The 14,055-nt window shown below is 30.7% G+C and overlaps 2 protein-coding genes across 5 annotated transcripts in view; one reads left to right on the top strand and one right to left on the bottom strand.

Annotated features, from left to right (window-relative positions):
- LOC113523057 (5-hydroxytryptamine receptor 2C) overlaps positions 1-12,206 on the top strand; it is a 120,501-nt gene extending 108,295 nt beyond the window's left edge. The window contains exons 7-8 of one of the 4 annotated variants that reach the window (XM_026908923.3): positions 8,100-8,207; positions 8,402-12,206. In XM_026908923.3, the coding sequence (XP_026764724.2) occupies positions 8,100-8,207; positions 8,402-9,299 (1,006 nt within the window). In that variant the 3' untranslated portion in view covers positions 9,300-12,206. The remainder of the gene's footprint in view (positions 1-8,099; positions 8,208-8,401) is intronic. The other 3 variants (XM_031914150.2, XM_031914151.2, XM_031914152.2) reach the window with 3 other exon arrangements.
- LOC113522598 (uncharacterized) overlaps positions 1-14,055 on the bottom strand; it is a 407,257-nt gene that overhangs the window by 168,193 nt on the left and 225,009 nt on the right. The gene's annotated exons all lie outside the window — the stretch shown is intronic.

The raw sequence follows: 14,055 nt of genomic DNA, 5'->3' as shown, positions 1-14,055 counted from the left end.
CGATGTGATGATTTTTTAAAGAGCATAGTACAAGAGAAAATAGAGGGCAAAAGAAGAAGAGGAAAACCGCGAAATAACTACATGGGACAGATAAAAGAAACATCAAGTCTTATGTCGTATAGGGAAATCAAAGATATGGCCTGGGATAGAGCTGGCTGGAAGAAAATGCATGAATTAGTTGCACTGACAAGAGGAAACTCTTAAATAAAGAGAGTAAAAGACTTAATATTAAAGACTCAGATATAATACTCCTAAATTTTACCATATTTCCTACATTATAGTGTCATTATTATAAGTTTTATGTCACTGGCATGGACAAACCATAGTGATTAATAATGAATATTATTATACCTTCTAGTTCCACCATGTAACCAGGATACGTAGAATTACCGAGAAAGAAACTCATTTCAGTTGTGATGAAACCAGTTATTTTTATTTAAAACTAAAGTACTGTACGGATTTTGATAATGTTTGATGGAACCAACCTTTAAGTATATTCCTTCAGATAAAAAAGAATCTTCCAGATTGGTTTATAACTGACGAAGTTATGAGGTAAATATAAAAAAGCAACCTAATTGAAAGAAGAACCTCTTTCTTTGTGAAGTCGGTTAAAATGTATCTGTCACTACGTATACTTCCTAAATATTTTTTTTTCTATTTATTTATAAAACCAAATACAAAATAACATTGTACAACATAATATGTTTTTGTTTAAAATAACCGTACCGAAAGGCGTTGAATTCGCTCTAGCAATTGTTTACAATGGCATTCTTAGTAATAATTAACAAATATTTAACAGATTCAAAGCCCGCCGGAGAATACCTTCATTCGGAAATTCTTATCTAAGGATTCTAACAAGTACAAGAAAGGAAAATTGAAATTTATGATTTTGTTCTTACAGTCTTTGAAGTGCTTACACACAAAAAGATTATGTAGATATTCTCGTACATGCCTACATTAACGTCTGATCGACCGAGCTTCGTGCGCGCAATATTTTTTTTTTCATTTCTGTAACGAATGTCATCACAGATATCAAAATCTAGATTGATAATTATTTTTGCACATTTACACTTCATATTGAGAGTGAAAAAAGCAAATACTTTTAGAGCCCAATACGAAGTGCAATCGTGACAAACTTTGTCAATCAATTCCTAAAGAGGATTGACGTCAGGCAAGCGGTCAGTCATAAAAGCCAAAAACTTATATAATGTGAATAAAGACGTTACATCGACCCCAAATAATTGGTATAAGGACACGAAGATGATAATATATATAAATGATGATGAAATGCAATCGTGACAAATTTTGTCAATCAATTCGCATCGCAAAGACATCAGGCAGGCAGCTGGTCGTAAAACTAAAAGCCAAAACCTTATGTAATATGAACAGAGATATTACATTGACTCCAAATCATAACAATTAAGCACGAAGAAGATGATGATGATGAAATCCAATAGTATCATAACAAATTGTATCAAAAAAGTCACTATTTTTTTGTAAAAGTAATGAAACTAATCATAATACATAAACCATAATTTATGTAATTAAGTATACATTTTATTTGTGTACAAATTGTCAAACTTTATAATCTGTATCATTCTTTAAAGAAAACAATAAAGAGTTTTCATTCTTTCTTTCATTCATAATAAATAACGCATTACTCGTATAATTGATACGTAATTTTTAAATACAACTTATAATTTTTATATTGAAAACATTGATAATTTACGCATTCATTAAAATACTTTAAATGTGTAATGAAAACAACTACAGTAAACTTAAAAATAAGCATTTTTGAATAGTCATTTTCATAAATCCACCACCCAATTCGATACGCAATTTCTATGTTTGGGGGGGGGGGGGAGGAATTATTAATAATGAGATCTAACAGTACTAACAATATACCCTATCAGATCAACCTCTACGCGGTTCCTCCTGGAAACCATCATTGTTAATTCTTGTGAAACTCGTCACGATGGGCTAAATAGTCTCTGAATTGCTATGGATATCAAACTGGCCCTGCTTTCATCCTCACCTGTCATCTATCACTGGTGCATTGCCAATGCGGGATTACTATTCCATTATTTTCTATAGAAGAGCTTATATTTTTATCATAGTACTCACTACCCACTCTCTAATTTCTATTACATAGATAACACATGAAACCTTTTTGGATATTACTTGAGAACTAAACATGCATATAATATGAGTGCCAATAGGTAACACGATCAGACTCGTAGAGCCCACGCTTCGCCTACACCAACATAAACCAATAATATACACTATTCTTTATTGGATAAGTCTCAAAACGCCTCTCACATATTGTTATCAATTTACCTCCATCAAATTTTATTTTATCACTCTTACAAATGATGGCGTTTATTGTAATATTATCATATCATATATCATTATATATTTTCATCATTTTCTTGAAGGTTTCAATGTCTTATCTATTGGACTACTTATTTCTATTAAACTAATAAATTTCTTCTGTAGAAATAAAAAATCTGATACAACGATAGCAAATGAGTTAGCAATTCCAGATAGACTGTAACAAAGTTTGCCGTCTCTTTAGAAGAATTTTTCTACAAAAGTACGCTTTACATTATTGGAGTACCTACAATTTACATTACGTTAGCAAGAGTTTTCTTTCAAGAGACATTCTCTGTTTGTTTTATAGTATTGAACAAATTTGCTGAATAATGAACTAGTTAGAATTGTGCGACTGATGACGATATCTATAATATCTATTGTAACATGATTTCAAATTGTCATTATTTTGACATTTTTATATACATTTGATATTTATATAGGTATTTTTTATTTTACTTTAAAAGGGAAACATACAATACCTAAGACATATAAAATAGTATACACAACCATAACATAAATCAGTAGTTTCCACAACCAAATAATCGAGAGCAGATAATTAACATAAAAATATATATAATAGTATATACATATACATACACATACATACACACATTAGGTATTTTTCATCATCATCACACCAGTCCGTAACTGTCCACTGCTAATATAGACCTTACATTGTTAGGGATGTTTGCCAGTAGTTGCGTGTTTAGCAGGTGGATTGACAACCACAATTAGGTCGTGGTAATGATTAAAAATGTTGTAATTGTTATTATTAATGTATTTCTGAGTGCAATAAAGAATACATATGTATTATTGTACTGATGCTTTCCTGGGTGAGCATATTGAGAGACTGTAATGTATATATATATATATATATATATATATATATATACACTTCATCAACTGGTTATAAATTTAAAAGCATTATTGACTTTTGTGTTTCTAATTAACTTTAATTTATGATTGTGTTTCACAAAAAAGAACCGACTTCAGTTGTGGAAAAACCAGTTGCTTTTATTTAAAAACGAAACCATTGAATCGATTTTGTTCAGATAAAAAAAAATCAAATAGGTTTATAAATTACGGAGTTATAGGGTTAACAAACATAAAAAAAGAATATCACCGAATAGAGAATTTTGAAGTCGACTGATGAAAGAAAAAGGCTCAATTCGTCTGTATTTTTTTCTTTATGGTGTCGTCCCTAATTATGACTCGATTATGATTATTATTCAAATCGATAAGGTTTATTTATTTCAGTTGTGGTCTTATATTAATTTTATGACAATTTAAGCTATTGTTTTTCTTTGGGGAGAAAAATGCAGATTGCCAAAGTTACAAATAATTATTTATATATTAAACTTTAATACACCTAGGTAGTGTAAATGGTGGATGGCACCATATAGCATTATGTACCAGTCGACTGTAGACAAATATAATAGAAAATATTTATGGTACGTGATGAGCAAATAAATAGAAAAATAAAAATATATAACAATAATAATAAATTATGTTATTAACTAGCAACCTTAGGTTGCGGCTGACTAAGAGCCAGTAATTCGGATGCATTGTACTACGTATTATATTTTTGCTCACCTTTTATTTAAAACAAATTTCATTATATCTTGTACCAGCTAAAGTAAGAGGTGGAATTATAGGTTATTGTGGATAAATAGTTTCGCGTTCTAAATTTAAATAATTTCAATTTAATGTCTTCGAAACTTCTTGGTGTTTATTGGTTATGAAGAGTGATAATGGAATGATAATCCTGCCAGTACTGATATCGATAGGCACCAATAAGAGATGATAGATGGGAATGAAAGAAAGCCTATTAGTGACGAGTTCCACAAGAGTTAACTACGATGTTTTCTAGAGGGAATCGTGTGGAGATCGACCTGATAAAGTATATTGCTAGTAATGGGGCTGTTAGATTCCCATTACCGACAATACCTTTCCCTCCTGTTATTTATCGGAGTACTTTATCACTTTTGAGGTAGCTATTTATTTTATGGATCAATTATATTGTATTCACAATTATTGTGGTGAAAAAGTAGGGCATTCAAGTGACAATCTCTTACAACGTTCAATTCGTTCAATCTTGTTTGTCTCTGATAGTGAATTAATTTATGTCCACAAAAAAAAATGTTTTACACTACACTTATGTAGTGTATTGTAGCATATTATTGTATAGGTTCACTAGCTATTGCCTGCTGCTTTGTATGGATAGAGTCGTGTTTTTACTTTAAATTGAAATATTCTAAATCTTTTTTCATACAGATGTTTGCGTTATTAAATAAACCTATATTCAAAGTGGAACTTTCTGGAGATAGAAGTTGTCGTTTTGATTGTGCATTGATAATCAGTTAAGACAAAAAACAAGATTTTTATATGTATATGTTGGGACCAGACTAAAATTTACGCACTTTTCAACTCTTATTCTGAAGGACCTCTTAAGTGAGGTAGAACACTATGACCTTTTTTGTTACATTAAATTGCCATCATCATCCCGCCCTTTTTCCATATCATTTGAGGTCCGCGTATTATATTTTTCTTTTCCATTCATCTCTATTTGGAGCCATCTCCGAATTCACTATCTTTAGATGGCAAGGGATTGTTCGTAATGGGGATACAAGTCCCCATTGTTATAAATATACACTGTCACGTTGACTTTCACACGATCTATCCCGTGCTTAATTCCTGGTGATTTCGACACAATCTGACTTCATCCTCCATTGGTGAAACACAATTGCACACCATTAGCGTACGGGAGAGATTGTGGAATAATGGGGACTATCAGTCCCATTGCTAGCAATATATCCCATATAGCTACTAATATATTATGTATCATATTATTTTTGCACCATATATTTTAAGCTTCATATACAAACCCTATTCTCCTTTCGAGTTCTCAAAGTTGACTGAAAGAATTCTCTTTAAGGGATAAGTCCGCCTGTATACATGTTTGTTATAACCTAATATCTATATTAAAAGTGTATTTACAAAAGCATGAATAAATAAAATAAATAAAAACCCAACCATGTCGACCTCCACACGGTTCCGCCAGGAAACTATTATGGTTAATCTTGATGAATTTGTCGCAATGGGCCAACTGTTTCCATCTTCACCTATCATCCTTTATTAGTACCCCGCTTGCATATTCTAATAGTGCAGACGAAGTTACGACTTCATATATATTCTTTATTGCACTTGTAAGTTACATATAAAATAATGTATTTATAAATGTTGTGAGCAATGGTGGACTTATCTCTGACAGAGATCTCTTCCAGTCAACCCAGTACAGTAAGAAAGCATTTCGTTAGCAGGCAGCTGAAGTGCTACAACTATTAATACATAAACAAATATACAGTTAAATAAAATATTAACATACATAATAAAATATTACATAAATACATATACTATAAATACATATAATACCTACCTACTTATATAACAAATGTTAAAATAAATGAATATACTACTGACATTAGAAATTTAGTTTAATGAATTTAAGATTTGACATTTCAATTAGAAAAATAAAAAAATATTACTCAAGGAAAAGAAAATGTGATTGCAACCTTTTCTTGAAAGAGGTAATAGAGGAATTGTATGTGAGAAGGGGGTTTGTTCCATAACTTCATTATCATCCATTAAAAAAACCATTAGCGTAGGTGGGTGTACCATTATCTTTTTATACATTAACTCCAGCGTCACCATACTCGTTTATAATGCAGCCTTCTATAGGGAAAAGAATTTATAAAATCGGTTAAATACTTTTTTAATTATATAATTATGAATAGAAAAAAAAACAAATCTTTCCACTTTATAATATTAGATAGAAAAAAAATATCTGCCATTTAACTGTATATACATTTAACTACTTATAACAGATCTTGACACATTCGTCTTCGGACGTAGACCTCCTGTCCATCTATTTATGTCTGGCTGTCCCTTACCACTTACATCCACTTGATTTACTTGACTTGTTGGTGAAGGTCATTTAACCATCTTTTAGGTGGTCGACCTCTATTGGAGCCTATATTTAAATTTTTCCTCACTCAGCTATTTTGGTCTATCATTGCAATATCGTTTTTTTATGCAACTTAGAATAGCAAATAAGCTGACAGCTCACCCGATGGAAAATGGTAACCGTCACCTATAGACATGAGCAGTACCATGGACATAACAGAGTATACCATTTCGCCCATGATACCTCCCATGCGCTACCATTCTTGAGGACTCAGGTGTTATTTCTCTGTACCTTGTAAATTCAATGCTATATCCCTTCAAACCGAAACACAGGCATGCAAACACAACTGCTTTAGGGTAGAAACACGAATGGGACAGAGGTGCCCAAATAAACAACTTTGGTACAAAGTCTCCATCTGATCATTTATCATCATTTATGTGATCCACTTATTTCTTTTTCAATGCGTTATAGTTATTCTGGCTACATGGCCCTATATATGTATATAGCACATGCGGAGTTTTTACTCAGATTTTACAGTATTAAATTGCTACTTCTTGACAAAATGGCGTAAATATGTAAAATTTTTCATAGAAATTAATGAAAGTTTAATATAAAATTTATGAATATATGTATATTACGAGTATATTATGAAATATAATATTAAAATTAATAAAAGTTTAATATTAAAATAGTTTGTAGTGCGCTTACGAGTAAAGCTTGCTTTTCCATGTCTGCATAACTAGATATAGTATTTTTTATAATAACTGATTTAGTATTCTAGTAGTTAATGCCTTAAACGATTAGAAGTAAAGTTTATTAAAGTCATAGTATAGTTATATTATATATTACTTAGTGTATTTTACGTTCTCTTTCCTTGTTGGTGTTAAATTGAAATATAATTGAAGACATGAATGAATGGGGTAATAGACAAGTTTTAAATTTTCATTATGCAATGAATGATCATAGAAATGTTAGGATATGCTTTGTTTTTAAAGTTGATTATTAAAACTTATAATTGTTAGTATGCACATAGTACACTATACTTATAGTTGCAAGTATGTATATAATATAACCTTTATTCTTTGGTGTCTTTAATTTCTCTCTCTGTGTATTTTAAAACAGAAATTTGTCATTTCTTTCCATTTATTTTTGAAACGGGATCTATACATTTTTTATTCTATATTTATATTATTTATATTCTTATTTATATAAGTCAATTTAAATCATTTCTTTTTTAAATAATGATTCAATATTAAATTGAAATATTTGTCTAATTTCAAATTTTATATAAAATAGAGAAATACTAACACTACAATATATTCATTTTCTTGAAATTCTTACACGTTTTATTGACTTACACTTTTTTTACATTTTAATGAATTTCTGTTTAAGTATATGTGCTAACGACTTTGGTCATCAATATTACTAGATAATTTCATTATCTAAAAAAAATAAAATCAAATATGGCTATTATCTGAATATACTAGACATTAATAAAAAAAAATAACATTTCAATGATTTTTATGACTTAATTAATTATAAAACGTAATTTTTTGTGCCAAAACAAAGCAAATTTATTCAAAATAAGAATTTATTATGTAAACGAAATGACGAAAATATTCGGTCTGCCATTTTTGACCACAGAGTAATTACTTTATTATATGCTTTGACCAGACATCTGTTAATATTGATGATCGACGCTAATGTGTTCTGTCTGTATATGTACTGTGTTGTCCTCATACGTGTGTGGTGTGTTGCACAGCGAGCCAGCTCCGTCAGCAATGACAGCACTACATCAATTCGGAGCTGAGATGTTGCGCCTCTCTCGTGGCTTGGAAGCTTCCGCAACAACAAAACCGCCGTACCGAGGGTATACCATTGGCATTTGTTTCGTTTTCAAATTAACCTTCCAATTTCATGCACGATCGAGCAGAAATTTAATCAATAATATCTAATGAAATAACCCAGTCAGTGCTTCTTTGTTTTGTGTGCCAGTATTTGTCTTCCTAATTATATCTGTTAGAATTTTATTTGATGACCAACTAAGGGAATATTTATTTTCAGGACGAACATATCTGAACGCGGAGGTATGCTGACGCCTGGTTCTTTGAGCGTATCTTCAAGTTCACCATCGTCGATGTTACCAGATCGACGGCGACCTTCGTCTACGTGTGATCCAAATACCCCATTACATAGGCCTCGAAGCGCTTCTGACGACGAAAGTAATGATGGTCTTCTAGCACCGACGACACTAACTTCCAAGTCACGAAGTTCAGAAGATGGTCTCCTTCTCCCCCCACCTTGCACGTGCCCTTACTTTGGAACAGAGTCTACCCCTCCCAGACGTACAACAGAGGTAATAATTGTCTCAGGCGGCGATATAAATGGTTGTAATGGATATCCTCGTAACGGAAACTTAAAAGCCGATGAGTCAGGTCAATATTTTAGACGCTCAAGTCGTGGTAACGCTTCAATGGTGACGTGGGATGAAGCTAGACGATTTAGGCGTGGCTCCAGTTTTGGAGGAGCCAGAACGACCCTGTCAACTCCTATTAGAAATATTAGAACTCAAAGACCGGCAACCCGACCGCAGCAACCAGTAACGTCTAGTCCTCAACGGCAGACACCGAGACCGCATCATTCCAGAAACTCGAGCGTAATTTCTAGAAACTCATCACGTCACGGTCGAATATTAAGATTAGAACAGAAAGCAACTAAAGTGCTCGGTGTGGTGTTTTTTACATTTGTTGTACTTTGGGCGCCGTTTTTCATTTTGAACATGATACCCGCTGTATGTCCGGAATGTGAAAGAAGAATCTCGCCGTGGGTTTTCGATTGCGTACTGTGGTTGGGGTACGCTAGTTCTATGGTGAATCCTATTTTCTATACTATTTTCAATAAGGTGTTTAGGCAAGCTTTTAAGAAAGTACTGTTGTGTCAGTATTGTAAATCTAGAAGATAGCCAGCACCCTGGGAGCGCGTGCGTCCATCTTCGGACCCTGGTCTAGGCGCGCTCTCAGTGAATAGAAATATCAGATCTCAATTTGTGTGAAACACTGTCGAGCTTTAAATAATACGATTTTAGCCTAATCCGCATTGATGTTCCTTAGTGATATTAATACATATAATAGTAGTAATTTCTCACTATATGTCTATTTTTTTAAACAAATTCATAAGTTATTTGTTACTAGCCATATATTCCGGTTTTATCCGAGTAAATTAGGATAAAATCTTATGTGACAATTCAGAATATGATCCAGTATATAGTATTTATCAAGTTTCACTCAAATTTGTTTAACCATTTATACGTAATTGGGTAATAAACATCCAAATTTCTTTCGTATTTATGGTAATAGTAGTATGAAGCAGCGCACAAACGTATTACCTTCTAACCTCATACATACAAATGCATAAGTATAGCTGGTTTATTTCTCTCAGCTTTTCATCGTTTCTTTCTGAATATGATTCTTTTTTTCAAAAATAGCAGAATTTAAAATTAAAATACATATGAACAGCAGGTGTTATTGAAAAATACATATATGTGCTTATATCACTGCTTAATTGAAATAATCTGTATTACAAATTAATGTTATTGATTTTTTTTTAGATATTCCTTTCATTAATTGTCAGCTTCCTTTTCTAGTCAACAATATAAAATATCTAGTTCAATTATATGCAAGTATTACGAATCTTATGCTAGGGTTTTAATTATATTATTAAGTTAATTTAATTATGTAAATATTAATCAAAAGAAATTAATTTTATTTTGTAATAATGTGGGTAGTTAAAATTTTCAATATTAAAGAAAGAGTAAATCAATGATTATGCGTAAACTCTGAATAATTTGCACTACAGCAATATACATAATTATTTTTCGTCTAATAACCTGTTATTGTATTAAATATTTTTTTTAAAAATCTTTAATTAAATGTAACTGTAGCATCAAATAAACATTTTATCTACTAAACTATTCAACACGAGAGATAGTTTTTATAAAACAATTTTATTTTCTGCCATAGTAAGACTATTTATTATATGAACTGACCGATCACAAATAAATACTAACATGGCAGACATAACAGAGTTCAAGTTATTATTACTTTTATCTGGCCCGCACAAAATGGCAGAGTTTTGAGCTATTATTTTAACTATTTATCTTCATAATAGCTAGTTATTCATAATTTGGCTAGTTATTCCTACTCGCCTCCACATAAGCATAGGATCAGACCTATCACGATTGGATAAAAAAAATATATTACGATGTTTGCCCGGCGTAAAATAACAGATTTTTATTTTGAGTAATCTCATCTTTAGTGTCGAAGAACCAAAATTTCATATCTAATATTCCATATTACGGTGGTAATATAGAAAGCTATTCATTTGTAATAATTTCAAACTAACAAACCTAATTACATTGTGAATATTCTAAATTAATGTAAAATGAGTCGCGACAAATTATGAATAAATTTATCAAGATTATAACTGTTTGTTAAAGTTTAATATAACTTTAAATTGTAAATTTGTCATCTAAATGTTACATATCTGAATAAATAACTGTTATTTGGCATTATCATTGTATTTTGATTTAATAAAATAACAATAATATTATCTTTTATATAAGATATAAAGAAATAGATGTTATTCAATTCAGATTTTCAGATTCCAAATGATATGTTTTGTATATAAATTGTGTCATATTTATGTAAATTATTAAATTAATTGGGTAATTGTTTTTAATTTAAAGAATTTACTAAATATGTTACTTAATAGCTATAACCAACTTAATGCAATTAGTTATTATGAAACAAAATTCTTAATAATTGTATGTCCATTTATAAATGACTTTGAATCAGTTTTAATTAGTATTATTTTAAATTAACAAAGTTTACTCAAATATTAATTACCTGTTAATATATTTAAAAACAATAACCATCAATTATAGAGTCTGCCAACTTTGTTTATAGGTATGTTTTTATGTATATTTTTAAATAATTTATTTCATAAGCGGCTCGGATATACAAAGTACTTACTAGCTTGATGAAAATTAGATTTTATTATATTGTGTTAATTACCTCAACGCTGTATTTTTAATTTTAAATTCAAACAAAGTCAGATGGTATTAAAATGGCTTTTTAAATCTTCTGATCTCGTAATTTCCGTCCCTTGTTATGGAAACGTCAGACAGACTCGGAAATTTTATAACCCATAAAACAGTATGGAATTTATATTTTTGTCTCCTCAGTAATTCGAAATATATTGGACATATGATATTATTACTAGGTCATATATATTAAAGAAACACAAACTTTTATCTTTATATTAACTACAGTTGATGTTTTAATAAAAATGTGATAGTTCAGTTTGCAAAAATATTAATTTACAACTTTATTCTATTTTTGTTTGTAGGTCAAAATAAAGAGTATAATTTTTGTGCACAGCACCAGACATAACTGGCTGAACAGCATATACTATTTTATGATTCCTTTAAAAAAGGTAATTCCGAAAAAAATTAAAATAAAATAATACTATTAGCGAAATTTTTCAAATAGTTTGTACAAAATATATTTAAATTTATTTTTTATTTTATTTATGAACATCTACATTTTCCGGACGTTTTTAAATGGATTAATAACAGACTTTGTAGTATTGAAATAGTATTTAGCTCAGAATGTTACTTTTTAAAATTATTTTATAACTCATTTTTAAATAATAATTATCTTAATGTGTAATATAAAATTTATGATGTAACTTATTGAGTTAAATGTATCTTATTGTAAATACGTACCTTAATGTAAATAATATTACAATAATAAAGATGTTTCGTAACTTAAAAGTAAGAAACAACTAACTTAAAATAATAAAACGATATGATCGTGAATTTGTTTTTATTTTCCAAAAGGAGAAGGTACTCATTTGTTCGTTTTTAATTTTTACCGACTTCAAAAAAGGAGTAGGTAAGGATGAATTTCCTGTCGATTGCGAGTAGTGTGATGATAAAAGGTAACTGTAAGCATTATTTTAAACAATTACTTAGAACACGATTCGTTATATAAGCGGTAGAATATATATGTAGAAGCAAAGCCTACCAGAAGGAGACTTTGTACAAAAGTCATTTGCTTGGGTGCCTCTGTCCCATTCGTGTCCTATAGGTGTGTTTGCATTCGGTTTGAGGGGTTTGGGATTGGGAAGAAACAGTATACTTTGTTATGTCCATGGTACCGCTCATGTCTGTAGGCAACGGTTACTACTTTCTATTAGGTGGGCTGTCAGCTTGTTTGCCATTCTAAGTTTCATAAAAAAAGTCTCGCCTTAAACTAATTTACAGGTGGTATCGAGCCCTTAGCTCGATACCGCCTGTAAATTTAGGATCGTAGACTATTCTCATAGTTCGTCTTTAAACGGAGCCAAGAGGACCAAACTCCAGAGCTCCGGCCTACATACTGTCATAATACAAAAAATATTTAAAACACCGTTTATCTAAACAGTGTTTAACAAAATTCTACTTGTGTTAAACAAAAATAATGATAATATTTTACTAAACTAGGATGTATTTTAATTTCGCTATCATTATGCGTGCGACCTTGGATTCTAAAGTGTATAGTACATTATACTAAGTCTATGCGTGCAATTGTCAACATTTGAGGATTGACTATTATTAGGTATTATCAGAAGAAGGCCGTGAATATAATATGACAATAAAACAACCCCCTTAAGTTCATAATAAACGGTTACCTGTGTTTCATTCAAGGATACTAGATTGGCGACAAGATAAATAGAATTAGTATTTCGCGTGCATAGATAAAAAGCCATTTATCGCGGAGTAAAATAAATGAAGTCGACGTAAATACAGGAAATTGAGCTTTGTATATCAGGAGAACGAATTTCAACGTTTAATTCTAACTAACGAACAAGCAGTAATCTCTACTAACATACTCGTAATAAAACAAAAGAATTTCTTTGTTTGAACGCTTTAATCTCTGAAGCTATCAGTCGGATTTGAAAAATGACTTATGCATTTCATAGGTCAATTCTTGAGGAAAGTTGTAGATTTTGAAACATCACTATACTACTACGATCGAAGTTGTGGGGTACAGCTTGTACATACTATCAAATAAATTAATTTATATTTTTTAACATGTCATAAGTTCAGCCATTATCCTTCCATTGCTGAACATAAGCCTCCCCATATAATGCCATAAGAAACGGTTCTGTAATGCATTTGAGATCATCACTCCATCTAGTGGGTGCTCGTCCAACATTTGCTCGTACGGGGTCGCCACTCAAGAACCTTTCTTCCCCTATTGATTGTCAGTTCTTCGAGCTATGTGACTATGGTTCTTTTGCAGATATATTCTTTTATTTATTGAATTTTGGCACGTCTGCCTTCAAATGTTAGCAGCTAGATAAAAAGGAGTAAGGGTAAGTTGAAGTGTAAAGGTAACTTGTATGCATTAGTGACATCGTTTGACATGTTATATTTGTACACTACTTTTAACCCGCAACTTCATATGCGTGAATTTTGCATATTTTTTTTTTTAAATAAGTTACACTGTAACATAAGAAAAAAATAATGAAATACATAACTTCTAGATAGCGTACTGACTTAAAACATATCAGATTTTAAGTTCAACCTTCAGTAATATAACTGAAAAACCACATCCAATCCGGTGCAGCAATATTTGTGTAATACCATTAAAATTAATTATATTATAATTCAA

This window comes from Galleria mellonella, unplaced genomic scaffold (genome assembly GCF_026898425.1).
Source record: "Galleria mellonella isolate WM207_F2 unplaced genomic scaffold, CSIRO_AGI_GalMel_v1 utg38, whole genome shotgun sequence".
NCBI classification, from domain to species: Eukaryota; Metazoa; Arthropoda; class Insecta; order Lepidoptera; family Pyralidae; genus Galleria; species Galleria mellonella.
The sequence above is the reverse complement of the archived record's forward strand: the minus strand, read 5'-3'. Positions and strand labels throughout refer to the sequence as shown.